The sequence below is a fragment of the Poeciliopsis prolifica genome, unplaced genomic scaffold (genome assembly GCF_027474105.1).
Source record: "Poeciliopsis prolifica strain line A6 unplaced genomic scaffold, Auburn_PproV2 SCAFFOLD037, whole genome shotgun sequence".
Taxonomy (NCBI): domain Eukaryota; kingdom Metazoa; phylum Chordata; class Actinopteri; order Cyprinodontiformes; family Poeciliidae; genus Poeciliopsis; species Poeciliopsis prolifica.
Window position 1 is genome coordinate 1,791,714 of NW_026562412.1, and position 23,951 is coordinate 1,815,664.

The 23,951-nt window shown below is 43.0% G+C and overlaps 3 protein-coding genes across 3 annotated transcripts; 1 reads left to right on the plus strand and 2 right to left on the minus strand.

The window, feature by feature from the left end:
* Positions 1–5,916: 5,916 nt before the first annotated feature.
* On the minus strand, positions 5,917–11,166 carry LOC129374635 (transmembrane protein 151B-like). Its single transcript, XM_055053142.1, has 3 exons — positions 10,865–11,166; positions 10,704–10,805; positions 5,917–8,120 (listed from the first exon to the last, which is right to left on the minus strand). Exons 1-3 carry the CDS (start codon positions 11,117–11,119, stop codon positions 6,648–6,650), a joined length of 1,830 nt encoding a protein of 609 aa, XP_054909117.1. The 5' UTR covers positions 11,120–11,166; the 3' UTR covers positions 5,917–6,647.
* Positions 11,167–12,662: 1,496 nt separating this feature from the next.
* LOC129374672 (dnaJ homolog subfamily C member 30, mitochondrial-like) lies at positions 12,663–15,129 on the plus strand. The gene has a single exon (XM_055053204.1). The coding sequence runs from the start codon at positions 12,673–12,675 to the stop codon at positions 13,669–13,671; it is 999 nt and encodes a 332-aa protein (XP_054909179.1). The 5' UTR covers positions 12,663–12,672; the 3' UTR covers positions 13,672–15,129.
* Positions 14,610–23,920, minus strand: LOC129374671 (cleavage and polyadenylation specificity factor subunit 3). Its single transcript, XM_055053203.1, has 18 exons — positions 23,608–23,920; positions 23,426–23,489; positions 22,441–22,538; positions 22,191–22,319; positions 21,462–21,639; positions 21,288–21,377; positions 20,385–20,535; positions 19,733–19,908; positions 19,445–19,603; positions 18,365–18,511; positions 18,147–18,299; positions 17,964–18,072; positions 17,136–17,234; positions 16,959–17,053; positions 16,804–16,891; positions 16,290–16,356; positions 16,107–16,203; positions 14,610–16,035 (listed from the first exon to the last, which is right to left on the minus strand). Exons 1-18 carry the CDS (start codon positions 23,676–23,678, stop codon positions 15,934–15,936), a joined length of 2,073 nt encoding a protein of 690 aa, XP_054909178.1. The 5' UTR covers positions 23,679–23,920; the 3' UTR covers positions 14,610–15,933.
* Between the last annotated feature and the right edge of the window lie 31 nt (positions 23,921–23,951).

A 23,951-nucleotide genomic window follows, 5' to 3' on the forward strand; every position in this document is an offset into this window, starting at 1 on the left:
ACCTAGAAAAACAACCAGAGCCAGAAAAAAGAAGGGATGGATGGATGATGGATGGATGGATGGATGGATGGATGGATGGATGGATGGATGGATGGATGGATGGATGATGGATGGATGGATGGATGGATGGATGGATGGATGGATGGATCTTTTTGTCACTAACGAAGGCCCATATTGCTAAAGCTGAAAGTTGCCCAGATTTAAGTCCTGTTTCCTTTTCTGTTTCAAACCATCATAACTATTTATTGGTTTGTACTAAAGATCATCAGCTGATTAAAACTAATCGATCATCAGCTGATTAAAACTAATCGATCATCAGCTGATTAAAACTAATCGATCATCAGCTGATTAAAACTAATCGATCATCAGCTGATTAAAACTAATCGATCATCAGCTATGCAGATGAGCCCCTGATGTGGTTGCCATGTTTACTGCATGGTGTAAATCACCTGCTGCAGGTAGAAAACATTCCTGAGATAGCAGAGCATTACAGAGGAGGCCGAGGCGCAGCTGCAAGGGAGCCTGGTGAGGGTCGACGGTTTGATTCCCTGAGCTGACTGAAGGGAATCCTCTGATTGGCCAGAGGAACCAGGAAGAGAAGGTCAGTGTTTACCGCCAGAGCTGCTGGTTCAGGAAGAGACGCTTTCTGTTCGACATCCTTCCCAAACCCAAACATCCTCCACCAGCCAGAAGGCCTGGGAAAGAGCCTGGAAAAGCCTGGGAAAGAGCCTGGAAAAGCCTGGGAAAGAGCCTGGAAAAGAGGCTGGGATTTGATTTAATGTTTTCCAGGTTTGGATAAGAAATGGAAGCTATTTTCTAATCTGCTCCATCCATCCATCCATCCATCCATCCATCCATCCATCCATCCATCCATCCATCCATCCATCCATCCATCCATCCATCCATCCATCCATCCATCCATCCATCCATCATCCATCCATCCATCCATCCATCCATCCATCCATCCATCCATCCATCCATCCATCCATCCATCCATCCATCCATCCATCCATCCATCCATCCATCCATCCATCCTTCCTTGTAAATCACTGTAAAAACAAGATTTTCCTGATTGTCCTGATAAAGTCAGAGTTTTGAGCCTCCCAGGCTCCTGTTGGAGCTTCCTGCTTTCCATCCGTTGGTGAGGAAGAGGATTAGCCTGGCCTTCCTCTCAGTGGGCTGCAGCCAGTATTTAAACAGATGTAAAGCTGCTGGGTCAAAATGTGGGGCAGGAAACATGTGATTATCCAACGGCCATCTCTGAAGGGAGAGAGCTTAAAATCACTGATAAACCTCAGAGAACTGACTTCTTATATTTCATATTGTTATGTTTTAATCTGAAAATACACCAAATGTCCCCAGAGACTGACTGTCACAGCAGGGGGGCATTCCTGCTCAATCTGCCCTGGGACAGACCTGCAGCCTGCAGGACGCACCGTTTCCCCAGCCGCCCGTTTTCTCTCCGCCGTCCCGCAGTTATGGAGCTACATTACGGACATAAAGTTTGCTAAAAAGAAGAAAAAAAAACAAAAACTGACACACAAAAAAGATTTGAAACTGAAAAATAATTTGAAACAGAGAAAAGGTTTAAAAACTCAAAAACATTTAAACTAAAAATAAATATTTGAAAATGAAAAAAACTTCAGACTGAAAAAAGCTTCAATCTTAAAGTTGTGAAATTATTTTTTCAGTTTCATTGTTGAGTTTATTTATTTTTATTGTTTCAGTTTTATTGTTTTCTTTGGAAGAAGCTTCCTGATCCTAATGTAGCTCCGTACCAGCGGCCTGCGCCTCAGCCCCGGGGTGAGCTGAGGTCAAGGTTCGCTGTAAAAAGGTGTTAATGAGACAAGCTGCTCTGCTCCACACCTGGAGGATTCCTGAAACCTTCAGCAGGCGCCTGCATAGACCTGCTCACCGTCAGGCCCGATCGGGAAGCTGAGGTTCTACTGCAGCGTCTCAGGGTTTGGTTCCATTAAATCACACGTTTCTACCATTCCAAGACAGTAACTACTGAACTGTGATTGGTCTATGTGCTCAAACTGGTGGAGGCAGCATCATGCTGTGGGATACCATCCATCATCCATCCATCCATCCATCCATCCATCCATCCATCCATCCATCCATCCATCATCCATCCATCCATCCATCCATCATCCATCCATCCATCCACCATCCATCCATCCATCCATCCATCCATCCATCCATCCATCCCCATCCATCCATCCACACCATCCATCATCCACCATCATCCATCCATCCATCCATCCATCCATCCATCCATCCATCATCCATCCACACCATCCATCCATCCATCCATCCATCCATCCACCATCCATCCATCCATCCATCCATCCACCATCATCCATCCACCATCCATCCATCCATCCATCCATCATCCATCCATCCATCCACCATCCATCCATCCATCCACCATCCATCCATCCACCACATCCATCCCATCATCCATCCCACCCATCATCCATCCATCCATCCATCCATCCATCCATCCATCCATCCATCCATCATCCACCATCCACCACCATCATCCCATCCATCCATCCATCCATCACCATCCAATCCATCCACCATCCCATCCACCATCATCATCCATCCACATCCATCCATCATCCATCCATCCATCCATCCAATCATCCATCATCCATCCATCATCCATCCATCCATCCATCATCCATCCATCCATCCATCCATCCATCCATCATCCATCCATCACCATCCATCCATCCATCATCCATCCATCCATCATCCATCCATCCATCCAACCATCCATCCATCCATCCATCCATCCATCACCATCCATCCATCCATCCAACCATCCATCCAATCATCCATCATCCATCCATCCATCCATCCATCCATCCATCCATCCATCATCCATCCATCCATCCAACCATCCATCCAATCATCCATCATCCATCCATCCATCCATTCATCCATTCATCCATCACCATCCATCCATTCATCCATCATCCATCCATCCATCCATCCATCCATCCATCCATCCATCCATCCATCATCCATCCATCCATCCATCCAACCAATCCATCATCCATCCATCCATCATCCATCCATCCATCCATCCATCCATCCATCCATCCAATCCATCAATCATCCATCATCCATCCATCCATCCACCATCCATCCCATCCATCCATCCATCCATCATCCATCCATCCATCCATCCATCCATCCATCCATCCATCCATCCATCCATCCATCCATCCCATCCATCCATCCATCCATCCATCCATCCATCCATCATCCATCCATCCATCCATCCATCCATCATCCATCCATCCATCCATCCATCCATCCATCCATCCATCCATCCATCCATCCATCCATCCATTCATCCATTCATCCATCATCCATCCATCCATCCATCCATCCATCCATCCATCCATCATCCATCCATCCATCCATCCATCCATCCATCCATCCATCCATCCATCCATCCATCCATCCATCCATCCATCCACTGCTTCACGTTGGTTTATCTCATAAAATCCAAATTAATTACTTTTCCACAGAAAATTTCACATGGGGAAAATCATAATTGCCCCTTTAAGTTGCCCCTGTTAGCCTATGCTACCAGCAGCAGCACCAGCATGGACCCAGAACCCGGCCCATGAAGGCTGATGAGCGCAGTACATTCAGAAGCAACACATACCCAACGCAGAGCTTTCCACCAAACCACATTTCACATTAGCTACTCTCCATTTCATGACCAAGACAAATCTCTGCGACTTACAGAGGAATGCCTCCAATCCACACCCAAACCATGAGTCGCCTGTGAAGAAACAGTTACAGTGCAGAAGGCCCAGAACCCGGGAAGGCTGCAGCGTTTCTGGCAGCCGTGCAGGGCACACAACCACCAAAAGGCTCTGCTGTCATGTCCCACTGCCAAGCCATAATAACAGCAATAAGGTTGAGGAGGCTCGTTAACCTTAATCCAGGAATTACACTGAGGCACCAGGGAGTGGAGGATGTGCTGTTTCGTGAACTTGAACACAGAAGCTGAAATTAAACGTTCACCACAGGAGGGGGAGGCAGGGACAGAGGTGGTTCATGCAGTTCACACTGAAAATCTCTGCATTCAGATATCCTGGATCAAACTGTCCGCGAGCTCAATGTGCACATTAAAACAGTTTCTGGCGCCCCCTGGCGGCCGCGCTGCGTCACTTCCCTTCTGCTGGTAAACTGGCAGAAGGTCAAATAATCTCCTGAAATATTAAAACCAGAAAGGATTAAGATTCACATTGTTGAAAGCTGGCATGTCATTTTGAGACGAGTTCTCTCCGTATTGAAGCACATTGACATGCATTCGCATTCATACTGTGGGACGCAGCTGAAGAAATGAACAGCAGTAATTTGGGTCATTTAGTACAATATTTATGAAGGAAAGAAACGGGGTTCATTTTTTCAGTTATCTTTTCACCATGTTATTCATTCATTTGTAAATGCCAGTTTTAAACGAAATATTTAGTACTCAATCATATTGCTCATTTTGCGTTTGTGTAATGCACTTTATAGAATATTTTAAACAGATCGAGGACTTATGAATTCATTTCTTGGCAGCCTCCCACTGATCCCCCTCCTATGCCGTTTTAACAAAAGCTGCAAATCTTGAGACTTTATTATTATTATTATTATTATTATTATTAATAATATTAATATTAATAAGAATGAAATACATTTTTTCCGCTGTGGGTCCATTTGCAGGAGATTATCCAAAAGTCGATCAGGAAAGTGCAGAAACATCTTTTGAACAGAATCTCTGACCTGAAAGAACCAAAAGAGATGAGAATGATGAGAATTGATGAGAATTTAGATGAGAGTTCAGCACAGGATGAAAAGTTATTGTTGCTATAAAGATTATTTACAGTCTTACTCTGTCAGGCCACCAGTTAAAAACTAAATGACTGAAGGTATGAAATGTTTGGCTATAGGACTTTGTCTTTGCTAATATTTTTGTCTGGAAGCTAAATAGTTTGTTTGCTCACTAAATAATTATTTGTTAACTAAAGGTTGCCTTGTAAATATTTAGTGAGTCAATATTTTTGCTTTAACCTAAATATTTTGCTAGTTAAGATACTTTTTCTTGGCCTTTTTGATATAGAATAATTCTGTGAGAAACTTTGTTTTGCTTTTTCGATCAGCTGTAATTCAGAATCAAAACAAACAAAAAATACTTTGAATATTTCCGACTGCATGTTAAAAGAGCTTTAAATCTGAAACTAATGACAGCTCCTCTGCTGGTCACACAGTTCTGACTCAGCTTTAGAAATCTGCTGTCCTGCCTGCGATTCGGTCCTTTAAATCAACTAAACATAAAACAATATTCAAATATTTTTCCTTTGAAACTCTGATTCATATTTCTGTTGCATCAGAAAAAATGGTGTGTCTGTCATTAACTTCTCATCTGTAGAGGTGGATATTAATCAGATTTGCTCATTTACTTTTTGATAAAAATAACTTTTGTTTTTTTTCCCCGTTAAGCTAAATAAACTGACTGCGGTTCTGTTCTGCATGAACTCGTCTTCTGAGTCCTGTTAGCAAATTTCAAGTGACGTTTCGGTCAGCAGTTATAAAACTTCCCCCTCCTAAGTTTGTCTTTTTTCTGTGTCCTTTAAGTTTAGGATAAAACATCATTCTGAAAAAAAATCTCCCCTTTTGTAATTCAACGTTTTTATTAAACTTGTCTGCAGAGACGATGCCGTCCAAATGCTGCCCTCCACACTGCGATTCACGTGTCTCACAGCTCTGGATCCAGTTTTTGTGTCTATAAAATAAGTGACTCAGGGCGAGTTGGTCTGCAAACAAGAAGAAAATTAATAAGAAATTAAATGAATCACTCTGAAACGTAGAAGTCAAAACAACGTGCATAACAGTTGCTTGAGTGTTTTTAATATTTCCTTAACTTTGTCTGCAGAACAGAGAAAGTTACAAACTGCTGAACTGAACTGAGTCATGCTGGTAAAGGAGGATCATGCAGTGACACATTGGAGGTTCCTGCACCTGCAGGCATTTGGATGCATTTCAGTTTGATCCTCTGTTAATGTAGCAACATTTTAGGGATCCATGGCTTACAGAAGTATTCACACCCACAACAGGTTTTCCTCCAGGATTGTTCTGATTTCATCCATCTTCACTTCAAGTATTTCTCTGTTCATCAGGAGAAAATTAGTTGCATTTGGTCTGCATGAAAATTCTTGCCTCAGTTTTCAGGTTTTTCTCAGTAAAAGTGACGCATGTCCAACAACCAGCGTCTTAAAGAGGAACTGACCTCCAGGTCAGCGATTTGTTGCTGATAAACTGAATACATTGTTCCTGCAGGAGCAATGTATTCAGTTTCTATGCCATTTTTTGGACATTTTTCTCTGAGCTTCTCTGAGGAAGTCGTTCTCTGTTCAGTATAATCTTAGCTAGCTTGTCGTCACCATAAAAGTCTCTAAAACATAAGATATAGTGGGAAAGTCAGTAAGTCAGCAACAGTTGATCACCCTCAGCTCCTCCCTTCATTTGGACACGCCCCATAAAATGTATTGGCTCCGCCCACTTCACTGGAGTTTTTTGGCTAAGCTTTCACAAAGGAGCTAGTTGCACTTTAATTTTTGGGTCCAGTTTGTCTACAATGCCGTCTCCACACATGATGACCCTCTCCTGATGTAATACCGCCTTCTGTCCTCCCCAGACTCAGACCAGTGGACGATGAGAGCTGGGAAGAACCGGGCGTCCCTGTAGGTCGGCGGACTGTCGCTGAGCGCCAGCTGGCTGGAGTCGGACCTGCAGCACTGATCGTCCAGGCAGCAGGGGTCCGACAAGCTGCTGCTGCGGCTCCTCCGTGGAGCCACAGTGCGACGGGAGCCGTACATGCGGCACAGCGACACGTGGGACGTGTCGGAGGAGAGGCGGGACAGCAGCAGCGCTCCGTGGCAGGAGAACCCTGAGGAGCAGCTGGAGCTGGCAACCGTCCTCCTCCTACCTCCTGAACCATCGTCCCGGTTCTGGGGAGCTCCGGGGTCCAACAAGAAGCGGGTGGAGGAGGCGGAGGTCGAGGTGTTGGCGCTGATCAGCATGGCCTCTGAGTAGCTGGGGATGAGCTGGCGGTTGCAGCGAATGTGCCATTCCATCTCCGTGCTATCCAGGGTGTCCACTCTGGGAATACCGCAGCTATCTTCGTTTAGCGGGGACGGACGGCTGCAGATGTACTCCAACCCAAACAGCTTCTCCACTCTGTAATGGACGTATGCCGTTCGGTACTCAATGAAGACTCTGAGAGGCCAGGAGAGCATGAACAGCGCCGCCAACCAGAAGGCCATCCGAGACGTGTACCACGGCATCTGGTCCGGGTCGACGCAGGCAATCATGTTGTCCCGGAAGTCCACGTTCCTCAGCTGCATCCCCTCCCGAGCTTCCATGTAGTCGTCCAGACCTTCTGTTTCGGAGAAGAACCGGGACCTCTGGTTGAGGTAGTCGTTCTCTGGGCCGGCCTCCGTGAAGCTGAAGCACTTGGTGAAGCGCAGGCGGGTTGTGGGGTGACCCTCCAGGCCCGTAAGTTCCCGCGACACGTCTTTCATCCCACAGTGGGCGTAGTCGAACTCCCCTTCCGCCACGTGGGTGTTGACCCGCTCGTGGTACACCTGCGTGGTGGTGTAGGCATCCCCATTGCGGTACCTTGTCACCTGCCGCGTCCGTCTGACGAAGTGGTAGCTGATGGCCTTCCACCAAATGCAAGGCTGTGCCTGTCGCATACGTAGCACGCGCTCGTACACGCTGTGCACGTCCGCTTTGGACTGCAGCTGGTTCCGGGCCATGCAGTGCCAGCACTCCACCATGTACAACCCGTAGAGCAGCAACAGGAAGGCCAGAGGGATGTAGACGTACCCGTCGGAGCACGGGCTGTCGTGGTAGATCATGGAGTGTCCGCCGCTCCGCAGGGTGGAGGGGAAGTTGGAGGTGAAGCTGATCTTGGTGACCCGTGTCAGCTGACACCAAGCCAGCGCAGCCAGGCAGCTGATCATGAGGACGGAGAGCAGAAGGCAGCGCCAGTGGGACTCCCGGCAGACGCAGGCGCCCAGGGACTGCTGGACTGGACGCTGCTGCAGAGGCAAGAAAAAGACAAACGGGAGCCACGATTAGGAAAAAGCACTTAAAGCGATGAAGCCTGTAAACATGCCAAGGAATCCGCGGCATGCAGCAGAAATGCAAACGACTCCGGTGGCAATAAATTACAGCACAGCTCAACGTAAATCAGACCAAAGAAAGTTCAGCAGAATCTAAAAGGAGAACATTACTGAGGTGTTCTACACACAAAACCCAAAGGTGGTTTATAGTTTTACTGCATTGAGCATCTCAAGAACCAATGGGATGAATCTGAGAAGGTTTAAGCAGATAGATGTTAAATCTGCTTTAATAAATGCTGCAAGATCCAGTTTACAGAAGGAAACTCAACTAAGTGATGTAAAGTCAGTGGCTTTTATATGTTTGTATTTTATCGTAAAAATAAACTCAAACTTAGCCAGAGTTGACAAATGTTTTATTGCAATGGAGGTCTGGACTTTGACTAGACCATTCGGACTACATTAATGTATTCATTTCATTTAGTTAATTATATGGATGCAAATTATTGATAGATGGGTTGATATAATATTGATTAATTTTCTTAAAAACATGCATTTTCTCTTCTATCAAAATGGCCGACCACTTTTCCATTACATCAAGAGGTAGATCTAAAGATACTGAATTTAAATGGTATTAAGTATTGACCCAATAAACAGAACATTGTGGTTGTCCTGTCAGAAGATGAACCTCATTTTTGAAAAAGTAACTGAATTGGCTTAAGTGGTTAAATGAAAAACATGCAGAAAGGCATTTTTTTAATTGATTAATCATCATAATTCATTACTGAACTAATTATTGGTTGCAGTGCTACATAAAACAACCATGATGCAGGTTGAGGGATCTGCGCTGTTTAAACTGGATGCTTCTCCGTTTCACATCTTTCTGCTTTATCTTAATTCAACCAGCAGAAACACAAAGCGCCACATTTGCAATAATGTTGTAGAGTACAGAGATTTTCCCTTTGGCAGCAGCTGCTTAATCAGTAACAGTGAGAGCTCCAGATGCAGCAGCCAAACTGAAGTTAGCAGAGTTTTCTGCTGCCGCTGTGCAGCTCGGATCCTCTGCATGCCTCACATTTGGAGACGTTCGTCCACATGACTGAGACTCAGAGTGAGAGGATTTATGGTGACAAGCAGCCATCCACTGCTGCGCTGGACGTCACACGCTGCAGCTCCTGCATCAGTCATTCAAAGAACGACTGAATTTCATCCCGAACTCGTTTACCTTCACGCTGATGGATGGGATTTTTAAAAAATGTTTTTGGTGTAAAAGTTGAAGAAGATCAAATATGTTTGAGTGAAAATGTTCATTTTTCAGAGAATGTGAAACATTACAAACAAACCTTCAAAATGAAACTCCAGAAAGTGATGAGGAAAATGTAACTGACGGATTTGTGATGGAGTGCAGAGCCGGCCTCAGTCATAAGTGCACTAAGTCATAAGGGCGGCTGTGGCTGTGTGGCAGAGTTGTCGTCTTGCAATCGGAAGGTTGTAGGTTCAATTCCAACTTCCTCTTGCCATATCTCAATGTGCCTCTGGGCAAGGCACTTAACCCTAAATTGCCTACTGGTGTGTGAATGGGTGAATGTGACTCTAGTGTAAAGCGCTTTGAGTGGTCAAAATGACTGGAAAAGCTCTATATAAGTTCAGTCCATTTAAGCTGCTTAAGGCCTCAAGAGCATGAAAGTTTTATATTTGTTTACAGAAAGAGAGAAAACGAATACATTTAAAGACGTCAGCAGAGACGCATTAAATTATTTAAAACTTAAGCTAAACTTGCAAGTTTACTCAAAAGTGAAAATGATCATTTGATTGTTGATTGTTACCATAGTAACAAACTATTAAAAAAGAAGATACTAATTAAAATGAACTAAAATACTTCAACAGAGATACATTCAATTATTTATATTGTAAGATAAATTGAATTTACAAGTTTTCTTAGCAAACAATAATCCTAATATTTTGATTGTTTGGTTACCATAGTAACAACCTGTAGCTACAAGTTGAAAACCTGAAAATTTCTGCATGTTTTACACAAATTGTTTTTATGTTCAAAAGTCAATTAATGTCTTTAAAAGTGCAATCAATCATTTTTATTCAACCAATGAATGTATTTCTGGCAGAAAAAGTCACTAAAAACGACAATAAAGCTAAATACTGCTTTTGGACAATTATTTGCTATTTATAATTTCTTCTAATTGCTAAGCAACGTTTTTCAAAGCAATATTTCCTCTGGTATTCTTATTATTTCTCTTCAGATGAGCTTCCAATGTTTGAGGATTGAAGGTCTCTTTACCATCACCCTAATCTTCAGCTCATTCCACAGATTGTAAATCAGATTAAAGTCAATATTCAGTCCAGTTAAAGTAATATAGTACAGTTTAAATATTGCTTTAAATCCGGATAACGGAAAAGAGATGGAAGGTTTTGGATTAACTTACAACATTTAAACTTTAATGTTGATTTTTTAAAACTATGTTTAAAACACAGAGAGGAAAGAAGAAGAATTTTGAATTGAGGAGGAAATCTGGACAAATAGTTATTCAAGACTTTTCTGCCTACCACTTCAGGAAGATCGCTGTCTGCAGGTGAGTCTTCCTCCTGCTCTTCTTCCTCAGCAGCACTGGGAACACTGGGAACACTGGGCGCCTCTTCCGCGGAGTCCTGGTCAGAGGAGAGCATGCTGCAGCGCTTTGCATGTCCTCTCATGCATCCTGTTTTACCTTCTTCCCTCCGTTTGCATCCTCCTTCCGGGTCCCGCTGAGACCCGCATCAGATTCTGGTCCAGCAGGCTGTTGCTGCTGCAGCTGGTGATGCTGCAGCTGCAGCTGGTGATGATGCTGCGGTGCGGTGCGGGAATCCCGCGGTGCTCCAGGCTGGCGGGGCGGAGGGGGGCGGGGTTCCGCCGGGAGTTGACCGCAGCAGAGGCAGCAGAGGTTCACCATGGTGATGCAGGGCGCGGTCCCAAAAAGACGCATCAATTCGCGCAATAAAACCCAGAACTGATGTTAGAAATATGAAACGCTGCTCTGAGAGGGGAACAACCAACTTCCGGTTGAGAAAATGTAATGCCGCTGCGACTTCACAATAAAAGCTCTCTTACTGGTCATTTTCGTCCACCGGATAAAGATTTTAAAAAGTGTGAATATCTTCAGACAGATTAAAATATTGGCTCACTTTAAGTGAAGAAATTCAGTTTGTTTGAAATTGTATAAAAATAGGGCTCTGTCTTTTATTGATGACACTGAGCTTCAACAACAAATTTTAATAACTTTTACTGATAAACATAATAACCAGGAATAATTACTAATATATATATAAAAAAAATTCCCTTCTCACCCACCGCGGGTGGTTCTTATCCTCTGAGCTCGGGTCCTCTACCAGAGGCCTGGAGCTTGAGGGTTCTGCGCAGTATCTTGGCTGTGCCAAGGACTGCACATTTCTGGACTGAGATGTCTGATGTTGTTCCTGGGATCTGTTGTAGCCACTGCTCCAGTTTAGGGGTTACTGCCCCGAGGGCCCCGATGACCACAGGCACCACTGTGGTCTTCACCTTCCAGGCCCTCTCCAGTTCCTCCCTGAGGCCCTGGTATTTCTCTAGTTTCTCGTGCTCCTTTTTCCTGATGTTGCAATCACTTGGTATTGCTACATCTACCACAACGGCTTTCCTCTGTTGTTTATCCACTACGACAATGTCTGGTTGGTTCGCCATTACCATTTTGTCTGTCTGGATCTGGAAGTCCCACAGGATCTTAGCTCTGGCGTTCTCCACCACCTTTGGGGTGTTTCCCACTTTGATCTCGGGGTTTCCAGTCCATATTCTATATATATATATATATATATATATATATATATATATATATATATATATATATATATATATATATATATATATATATATATATATATATATATATATATATATATATATATATATATATATATATATATATATTATATATAATAAAACAAGCGCAGGTTGTAGCAGTCATAAAAAACATCCATCATCTTTCTGTATGTTTATCGTTATTTTAAAATTAGAAACATAAATGACATGACTGTTCTTTAAAAGAATAACATCACTTTTACTGGTAAAAATTGTAAGTTCTTTATTTCTCATGTAACATTTGTGGCTCTAAATGTTTGGATTGCAAAAATGGTCCAGTAATTTCAGTCGATTGTGGTACACCGTATATAGCTACAAAATTTGTTTTAAATTTTTAAAATGAGTGAAAGTGCTTAAAACTACTGTCCGAAATTACCCAAACACCCTTTTCTCTAAAAATGACATCGAATAAATTAAAAGTGAGCAAGAATGTGGTAGTAATACTAAATCTAGAATCAAATGAATTTTCACTACTTTCAATGTAATTAAAATGAATATAACTTAAAAAAATCATTTAATCTACCAGTCAGTGGTCATAATGTTTTGCACGGTGTAATGACTTTGTTTTGACGTTTCTCCACCTGACCGCTGGCGGCGCTGTGGTTTAAATTCCTCCATTCCTTCCGCCGGTCTCCTCCAGTAAACATGGCGGAGGTCAGGTACTGTGTCGGAAGGGGAGAATGTGAATTTGGACTTAAAATGTCTAAACTCTACCTTCTGCAGAACCGAATCCGACTCGGAACAAAGGCGGCACCCCGGGGCTCTCTGTCGGCTTGGTTTCAGTTTGATAATAATGAAAACCGCGAGCGGAGCGGAGCGGGAAGAGCGGCGCTGCGGGCGGCTGCTGCTCGCCGGCGGGACGGTTATCCGAAGCTGAGCCCGCTGCCGGGTGGAGCACAAACCGGTCCGGAGCGAGACACGCCTGCATGTTTTCTGGGCCATAAGAGTAATTTATGTTCACATGGGACTCTGATAGACTTCACTAAGCGGACCGTTCCTCCGTACCGGACTTTGTCCCCGTTTCCTCCGAACCGGAGTCTGGATCTGGATCCCGGATCTCCTCCGACTGTTTTCATCAGGAGCTACAGCGGAAACGGGTCCAGATCGGATCCGCTGTACAAAACCAAAACCGGTTACTATGATGTCCTGGACGTCCCACCCACCGCCACCAAAGCCCAGATCAAAACCGCCTACTACAAGCAGTCCTTCGCCTGCCATCCGGACCGGAACCCGGGCAGCGCGGAGGCCACCGACCGCTTCTCAGAGATCAGCGAGGCCTACACGGTGCTGGGCAACCAGGTGCTCCGGAAGAAGTACGACCTGGGTCTCCTGAGCCCGTCGGACCTCAGCGGCAGAGGCAAACCGGCCAGCGGGGTCTCCACGGCGGGGTCCACGGGGGGCTCGGCCCAGCAGCAGCCCGGCAGGCGGTCTGCGCTCACAGACAGGCACTTTGACTTCGATGAGTTTTATAAGGCCCACTACGGAGAGCAGCTGCTGAGGGACAGAGACACCCGGCTCCGGAGGGAGGAGAGGCTGAAGAGGGAGGAGAGCCACCAAGACACCAAGTTTGACAACATGATAGAGTTCGGAATTGGGCTGATGCTGCTGTTGGTCATGGGGATTATATTTAGCTTGGAGAAGTGAGGAAAGTTTGGTGGATGGATAAGCGCTTATAGGCTGCTGTTCGTTTTGTGCTTTAAAGCTGCAATATGTAACTTTTAAATAATTATTTAATCATATTTGTCAAAACTCTCACTATGTTGTTACAGTGTATTATGAGACAGATAATCTGTGAAACATTGATCCCCTGATATTGGCATCTACTCCAACCAAAAACAACCAATCAGAGGCAGGAGGGTCTTAGTCCTGCTCATTAAGCTCATGTACTCACTGCTCAATGTGCCAGTGTAGGAGAAACAACTTACTGTTACGGGAAAACCACCATCAGTGGCCATGCTAACCTGCAGGCTCTGCTATCAGGAAGAAACAGCCCCATCGTAGAGGGAACAGGAGAAAGAATGAGCAGTGGCACATGGAGGATGATTGTCAGCGCTAAGACGCTCCTTCTTCCTCTGATTGGGAAAAAATTGAGTTTCTCTGCTTTCTAGAAACAACCACAGATTATCTGCTTCATTCCAATCTGTAATGAGTTTCAACAAATGTGTAAAAAATGATTAAAGTTACAAACTGCGTCATGCAGACACTGACGCATGCAGCTGGATGCAGCTGGATGATTGGACACCATGTTACGCAGCCCATTGATGGTTGGATTAGAGTTCATATTGTATCCGTTTCATCATTTACTACATTTTTTACTTGCTTGTTTGAATTGTCTAATAAATAATTTATAAATATCACCACAAAATGCAGTAATCTCATGTATAATTGATTTATTTCAGAAAACTTCTGCATTTCCTTGTATTTCTGTTAAATTTGGTCCATTTGAACCATATAAAACGTGACAGAATCTGAACTCTGATCAAACCAAAACAATTTTAGACACATAACCAAATTTCTTTGCATTAGACTCGATAAATAGTAATAAATCGTCAGTGTGGTAAAAGTGGAGGAACAATTCAAAACAATTTTGCACCAAGTTTATCTTTCACAAATACAAAACAACAAAGGTATTGGGCAGTTGATGGAATTTTAAGACAATGATAATGTAAGAACATATGAATTTATCTCCACATTTCTTTAGTGTATAAAACGTTTCTCATTGTAAGATGACCTGATATTAATTTGCACATTGGTGGAGAAAATGCTGGATTCAGGAACGTTGTGTTTTTCACCTAAAGGATATTTAAATCTATTTAACTTTGGGAAGTTTGGTGGTTGGGATTCCTCATTTCTCTCTTTGCTCATGAAGTTTAGAATTTGATTCACAGCCACTGGATATTTTATTTCATAAAGTCATGTATTCCTCAGGCCTATGAATTTTATTAAGTATTTATGAAACGGATAAAGCATTGTCAGCACTTTTAAACAACTCCAGTGACCTAGGATCAGGTCAGGTTGTCATTCTAAGGGAAGTGCCTTTTATGTTTCCTGTAAATGTTGAAGCTTATATTGTTCCAGAGATTAAAAAATAATCCACACTCAGCTCTGGAGCCTTTGACTTTGCCAATACCCTCCATACAGCAGCAGCAGCGACGCCTGCAGCTCCATGACGGTGGATTCTGTACAAACGATTTTGTGCCTTTCATCCTGTAAGAGTTTTGTAATTCTGGATATTTAAATTGCAAATACAAAACTTAAAAATCCTTAAATTTCTCAGTACAAGGACAGAAATTGATTTTTTGTCCATCGGATTATTTCATATCTTTAGTTTGAAGCTCATTTTTTAGCTTGTTGACGAAATATTTAGGTTCCAACTTAAATAGTTTAAAATGGTGACATTTGCTGACAGTAAAAATCTTAAAAATTAACACCCACTTTTTAAATAATTTGGGGCTAAGTATCCCAAATTATTGCTGTTCATTTTGACTGTAACTTTATAAAAAGCACCTTGTACTACAGGAATCTGGCTAAAGCTTCACTTTTTAATCCACTTGTAAATAAAAATGTTTCAACATGCAACGAACCACCATTAGTGCCGTTATATGTTCACACAATAGACTAAATCAGTGCATATTTGTAGGGATGGAATAAAAACTACAGCAAATCTACACACATACAGTTAACTTAAAGTGCTTGTACATCAACTAAAACATGTCAAATCAAACTGATTCTTCTGCTCTACAGTCGCTCTGTTGAAAGATCCAGTTTCTGGTAGGAGACCTGTCAGCCCATCAGGAGGCCGGGTCCTCAGAGGGCCGGGTCCCTCAGAGGCCGGGTTCCTCAGAGGGCCGGGTCCCTCAGAGGGCCGGGTCCTCAGAGGGCCGGGTCCCTCAGAGGGCCGGGTCCTCAGAGCGCCGGGTTCAGGGCGTCGTAGAGCCGCTGCACGGCCAACTCCACCATCTCTCTGAGGGAGTCGTCCTCTGAGACGTCGTCCTCGCAGTAAACCGCCTGCAGAGTGAAAGCAGACGCTTAACCTGCAGCAAAAGCAACATTCTGTTTCCGACAACCAGCCGTCTCACCCGCGTCTCCAAGCTGATGTGGACCGTCTGTCCGTCCACCGTCACAGAAATGACTTTCCCATCGCTGAAGTCCACACAGTCCTCTCCAAACATGTCCCTGAAATCAGAGACGGGACAATGAACTCTTCAAGACAAACAGCTTTTCCTGAAAACGTCTTCTATAAAAGTTAACGTGTGACTCACTGCAGCATGACCTCTAACCGGGTTTGGAAGACGTCCATGTCCATCGTGGTGCTCTGCGTCTCCATGACTGGACATGAAACACAAAACGGAGCCATGATTTCAGAGCATCAGTTATTTAATGCTTCCACCATTCATAACCAGCAATGCAACAACAATTCAATATGTGTTTATGCCTTCAGCCCTGTGTTGATATACCATCTGTAGTTGATCTTTAGTTAGCGACCACTGAATATTATGTTCATATGCCGCTTTAGCATTAGCTTTCACCAAATACCGTGTTGGTGTAGCGCTATAGAGTTAGCTTACACTAAATATTGTGTTGAATACTGCAGCACGTTCAGGTCCAAGTCAACCTGAAGTGGCTCAGGCCCTCTGGGGCCGGCATGGAGGGAAGATGAGAAAATTTGATTCGAATCATTTTTTTTAAATCACAAATGTTTAATTGTATTTTAAAAGTAAGATCTAATCTGTTTTCAATCATTAAAACAGATAAATAGGAGCCAGTTTGACTGACCTTTCTGAGCCTTTGGGTTGGACTGGACCTCCAGCACCACGGTGGTGACGGCGTCAGCATACATGTCGTTCAGCGGATTGGCGACCCACTGAAAGACAAAATAACAGCCATTAATAAAGAGCTTCTGTTCATCTGATCTGACCTGACGCTCTCACCTCCAGCACCACCATCCCGACCTCGTGGACCAGAGTGATGCTTTTAAAGATCTTCAGCGTTTTCTTCTCGGTGCCGTCCAGCTCCTCCACGTCCCCTGAGACAGACGGCGAAGGCGGGTGAAGCTAAAGCGTCTCGCTCGGACTCAGCGGAGCGCCGGCACAACGCTAGAGGCTGACCTGTCAGGTTCCTCAGGTGGCAGACGAGCAGCGAGTACGGCCCGGTGAACGGGATGGCCTGGTTCTGCTTCACCGTGCTCATGGCCAGCTCTGTGTACGCTGTGGAAACAACTCTCCATTATCCTGCATGGATTTACTGCTAGTCTTTATGCTGCTGGGGTTCAGCTCTGCATCAGCTGTCATTTATTTTAACACATTTAAGGAGTTGACCAGGTCACCCATGACTCCGCCACCACCGTGCTTCACAGCTGGGATCAGGAATAGTTTCCTGGAAGGCCGTACCGGGTTTATGCCAAACCTCTCAGTAATTTAGTTTTAGGCTACTTCTTTCAAAAAGTAAATCGCTCCTCCAGTTCTCTGTAACAAAGTATTAGGGTCAGGTTTTTATCGCAATTTGAAATACGAAAATAAAGCCGTAATAATATGAGAACAAAGTAATAATAAAATGAGAATTAAGTGACAAAACTAAAGTTGTAAAAATATGAGAATAAAGTAAAAAACAATCACAGACTTGCCTAGTTTAAAACTCTTGATAACTTTTCAAACTTTTCTCTCATTAAAATGTTTTTCTCATAATTTTACGATACTGTGTCTTTATTCTTTTTATAACATTATAATTGAAATTTCAAAAAAAGTTTTTATTCTGGATCTATTTGCGATAAAAAGCACACGGTGCACAAGGCCTGTTCTCAGAGAGCTGTATGCAGGCATATTGTTGGAAAGTTGAGTGGAAGGAAAAACTGCTTTAAAAATGGTGCAGAAGGACTTTGACTGGATTTTACACTTATGATGCATTCATACAACAACATATAAGTGTGAGTAACTTACTTGAGAGGTCGGATGGATTCAGGATGTGGTAATTGAAGTTCTTCTTCACGAGTATGCCAGACACCCTCTGACCCTGAGCACATTTCTTATCAGCCAGCGAACCCATCACCTGTGAGGACAACTTTCAGTCTGACAGGCTCTGCAAAAACATCAGTAAGCAGCAGCTCAAAGAAAACCCAGAACCTTGGCCAGCTTCTCTCCCCTGAAGTTGAGAGTGACGGCCTCTGTGTTGCGAGGGTTGTGCACTTCGATGTGGACCTGGTCGTTATCCTCGTACTCCCGGATCAGCGCCGCCTTCAGGCGGGCCATCTCGTTCTGCTCCCCGTGAACCAGGATCTGAGAGCAAACGCACGCGGAGTCAGAACAGGGCGAGCGCAGGCGGTTTCGACCTGCCAACCCACCACGTGAGGCGGCTTGAGGGCCCGGATGAACTCGCTGGTCTGCTGGTAGTCGGTGTGGGCGGAGAAGGAGATGTAGTCCACTGACATCTTGAGCGGCAGCTTCTGTCCGGACATGGTGGTGATCTCCTCCGGCTCAGACATGATGTGCTGCAGAGGAAACACGCAAACAGGTCTGTTACATGTCGATAAACTGACTTTATGTCAAAGAATTGAATTATTGAATAGATTCTACACATAGATCCCACTGGAGGCGATAGGCGGCCATCTTGATAGGCAGGCGTAACACAAAGCATAGCGAATCCAGGGCATCAAGATCAACACAAGGAAAAATGTGAACATTCTTGACTAATGTTCAAGAGAAATATATATGAACAAAATGGGTCGGGATCGACCCATTTGAATGGAAACATGTCCGACGATGACATAATTCACCACTTAGTGCTGTACACATGCTGCTTCATGGACACATAAAATCAGTATTTAAATGGATTTAAACATGTCAGTCTTAACTAGCAGCTAAAAGCTATATTAGCTATATTAGCTATATTAGCTAAGCTAACTTTGCTAGTTTGGCAGTAAGTACTCCAGTAAATATCACTGCTATTTATCACAGTATCACACAGAGATTGGTAGAGAACTCAAAAAATGTGATCCAGTAATAGTTGGAAGAAACGAGCTCCACAAGGCGAGTTCTCAGTTTGTGGCTTGTTTTTTGTTGTTACAGTAACTACATAGCAATTGCCTACCAAGATGGCTGTCAGGAACGAAGTTCTCATGTGTCGTCACACGTCTGGGAACTTTGTAGCTGGCAGCCATCTTGGTAGGTATCTATACCAACTGTGTCACTGTGCAGCCTCTGTAGGAGCTATGAATAAAAAAAAAAAACACATAAACTTTAGTTTATTTTATTCAGATTTTTGGGACAAGTTGAGTAGAATTGTCAAGGGGAAGAAAAAATTATTAATGAGAATCTGAAAAGTGCAGCGTGCATTTACATTTAACTCCCTTCCCTCTCTCATGGTCCTAAATAAAGTTCTGCAGATGTTTTCGGAGAGGTGATAAATGAAGCTAGCTCCCTACCTTCGCTAGCGTTCCCTCCACACAGTATCCAGCGATGATGACGCCGTTCCTCTTATCGGTGCACCAGCTCTCGAACAGCTCCCTGGAGAGGCCGCTCTGCATCATACCCGGCGACGCCATCACCACGCTGGGGCCGATGTCATCAAAGTGGTCCATGCTCTGGGACAGGATGGAAACTGGATCAGAAGCTACCAAAGATATGTTAGCAGCTAACTAGTGGTAGCCTCAACTGTCTCAAGTCACCAAATGAAGATGTCTGTGTTTTAAGACTTTCTGAGGACCACCTACCTTCAGATTGCTGATGTGTTTGAACACAAAGGGGTTGTTGATGTTGATTGCTTTGCGGATTTTGTCGTTCATTGCGTTGACGTAGGTCTGGTAGACAGCCATGCACTTCTTGGCCAGAGATGAGGCGTAATAGATGGGAATGTCGTGGAGTTCTGGGTGATTCTGCCAGTATTCATCTAGGAAACAAAACAAACACACATGCAAATATAATCAAAAGTAATCAATAGTTCAGGACAGTGTTTACTCAGATTAACGGTTCAAAATAAATGTTTCACAGCAGGATTCAGTTATTACATCAGACATTTTGTTCATGCAAATTCAATCTAGAATGTAAGTTATTCTGCCTTATAATGGATAGTTGGTTTAATCTGATAATGTGAGCAAAATAATACAAAAGTGTGTATTTGGTTTAAATTACAGTATTAATTTTAAACTCATAATGAAAGAAATAAACAATCAGACCTTAAAAACAAAGTTTAGACAATATTTATGTTGCTAAATCAACTTAACAAACTTCAATTTCTGATTTAAAAGTAAAACAATTTTCTAGTTGGTGAACCTTCATTTCCTTCAAATGTTTTACAGTGTAACTGATTGGCTGTGCAGAATGAAGCGAAGTGGGCCGAGACAACAGCCAGGGGGGACTCCTAACCCAGGATGAGCAGCAGCTCCTGGGCCCGTCCCAGGGCGAACACGGGAATCAGGCAGCGGCCCTCCCGGTTGACGATGTCGTGCACCGTGTTGCAGAATCGAGCCTCGCGCTCCTCCCTCTTCTCATGGATGTGAGTCCCGTAGGTCGACTCCTGCAGTTACAGACAAAACCGCTCTGCTTCTGCTTTTAAGATGCTTCAATGTTTCAGATCATCAAACTATTTTAATAACAAAGAAAACCAGAGTAAACACAAAACACAAAAACCATCCAACCTAATCTGGCGCTCTGTGGAAAAGTAAACCAGAGAACGTTTTGCTGATCAGAGATTTTAAAGGGTTTCCAGATTAACTTTGACCCTCTTTGCTTTGCAGAATTGTTCCTATAACTGCATCTAAATCCAAGTGAAATCCACACTTTGACTAGACCACTCCAAAAACTCAGCTTTGTTCTTTCTAGCGCTGTCAATCACTCCTGTGTATGCTGTAGGCTGCCATGAATGCTCAGGCTAGTTAGCAGGGTGGACAAACAGTTTTTCTGGAACGGTAAACTGTTCTCTGGCATTAGAACATTTAGCATCATGTACACAAGCTTGATTGAAAACACTGAGACCCGCCTCCTGGCTCTGATTGGTTGCTTTGGACCTAGAGGTGGATTTTTGCACATTGCTAGCTATTGCAGCTATCTGTCACAATGTTGTGACTGTTTTAATAAGACTGACCTTTAATTTGTAAAACGCTGCAACTTTAGTAAATGAAATCACAATTTGAAACTTGTTTGTATTTACTCTGATGTGAAATCTGAAAAATGTGACAAAAAAGCCAAACAGACCAAATTTGTATAAATGACTTTGATTTGTTAGAAACTTGGAGTATGATTATGACAATGCAGGGATTGAAGTCATACTATAATTAAGATGTCAGGTTTGACGCTGGGGATCTCCGCCGCCATCAGATGTCTGTCTTCCTGTCTGGAGAAGTCTCCTGTGTACAGCAGCTTTGAAAAGACAAAATCAAGCTTGTAATTTAAATATTGAATTTTTTTACGACAGCATTTCCACACAGATTGTAGATTATTTACTTTAACTCCAGCTATTTCGATCATGAACATGGCCGCTCCCAGCACATGGCCAGCATGGTAGCACCAGAACTTGATCCCGGCCACTTCCTTCACCTCATGGAAGTTGATGGTCTCGATTTTATCCATGCTGTCCTCCAGGTCAGTCTCAGTGTACAGCATGTCATCTGCAGAGATGTTACTGCAAATAAAACAATAAAAAACATATTTTTTAAAAGTATGACATAAATATATATGATGCTCCTTCCATCTTACCCCTAATAAATCCAGTAAAACCAGTTATATCTTGTTCTTTACTGCTTTTCACTTTGTTCCTGTATGTTTTAAATAAAGCTATGGTGGAGGAGATGAATGCACTTCAAAATAAAAGCATGAACATAACCGCACAACATTTAACTACTCAAAAACAAAACTTCAACATGGATGTTAAACTTTATTCAACAGAAAGTTTACAAAACAGTAAAGTGAATTTGTACTGGGATGAACTGTTCAGATTTTTCTCCATAAAAATAAAAACATTGCATTTTTTATTCACTGGTTTATGTTAATCTAGCACATAAAATCCAGTGATGACCTGAATGTAACGATAATCAGTGGCAAGACTTGAAATATAAAAGTTCAGATGGTCTCCATCAATTCCAGAAAGATCAAATTTAACTCTGTAGACGTACAAACATGGTGAATGCTTTTGCACGGAAATGTAACATGTTAGCATAGCTTGGCTGCTCCCACCTGACTTTGACGTAGTCTGACAGCAGCCAGCGGTAGATGGCCTTGGTGGCGTGCGTCATGAATGTCCGGCCCTTAAAGCTGGTTTTCTGCAGGAACCAGGGCAGAGCGCCGCAGTGATCCAAGTGAAAACTGGTGACAGGACATGAGTGTCAATTTAAGATTACAACTTAGAGGTGAAACATTTGGAGGGAAATGTCAAGAGTTTACTGCTAAATAGTGGAGAAAGTAAAAAAGCAAAGGGAAGACTCACTGGCTGATGAGGAGGAGGTCGATCTCTGCAGGGTCAATCAGGTCGATGTAGGGCAGAGCATCCATCCCCTCTAACCCCGGATGGATGCCGCAGTCCAGCTGACAAACACAAATATCCTCTCCTTATAATCTAAACACCACGATGTGCTCAGTGAGGCTTGGAGGAAGATTATCTTTGCATCTTCAGATTTAATGCATTGAAATTGGGCCTCTGTCTCTTTAAGAAACTCCGCCTTCAGGAAGTTGTCACAACATGGCTCCACTATTAACCCTTTAGCAACGTTTTTAACAGCGTGGCTCTGGCAAATGGCTCGTATAATGAGCTAATTCCTGCTGGCTAGTCTGAAGGAGCTGAGGGGGGAGGAGCTGCGCCTTGAAGGCGGAGCTAGGTCCAATCAGGCATTTTGCTCTGCTGAATGGTAGTCATGGAGATTAAATGATTTCTCAAACATTAAGAATCAAGGCAACACGACAAGTTTTAAATGAGGGAATAACGTTATATATAATCTATTACATTTTTACACAGGTAAAAAATAGTTAATTTTACGTGATACTGCCCCTTTAAATAGTTTATAAGACAACCAAAATAGCTCTTTCAAAGTTATGAATATATAAAACTGTCTCTGAAGATATTCAGATGATCTTACTTATTACAACACTTAATTTCCTTTTTTAATAAAATATTTTAAATTTGAACTGAATTAAAGTAAAATCATGCAGGACAGTGGGGGTCTTTGGCCAGCAGAGGGCAGCACTGATTGCGCTTCATAAATTGCAGCTCTTCTAGGAAAACTCGGGAAAATAACATTATTTTCTATAAACATGTTTTCATCAAGCTCCAGATTATAAATGCTTCTAAAAATAGCACAAATTTCCCATTATAATTAAAACATTTTCTCGATTTGAAATGAATCTTTATATAACAACATTTTAAATTTGCTCTGCTTGTTAGAAATAAAGGGAAACCAGCAGCTTCTCATATTTACCATAATTTTCCTGCCTTTGAACTCCAGGATGATACAAGATCTGCCAACTTCCTGGCCTGCGCCTCTGAATCACGAGCAAAAAACAAACATCACAATGTCACATTTTAAACGGTCTGATTGAGGATGAATCAGGTGGAAAAAAGGATGAAATGATGAATAAAGGATGAAGTGATGAGACTGACAGAGGCCGGATGAGCAGCTGGTCGCTTTCCTCAGCAGGAACCAGCAGCTCTGCTTTCCGCTTCGACGCCATTACTTCAATATGCGGCTTAAATGCGTGAAATTACACAAAATACTAATAAAATCCTTATACTGGGGTAATAATAAATGAACAGCGGCTCAGGGTCCGTCTGGAAACAACGCTTTCTGGAAAACAGTTCCGTAAAATGTTTAAAATTAAAACATGAAGTCAGGCTTGTTAGAAAAATGTCCTTAGTGCAAAAATAATTTCAATTCAGTCGTTTTAATGTTTGCTGTTCTGATTAAATGTTTTCCTCCATTATTATATTTGTAGTTTGGTCGCGTC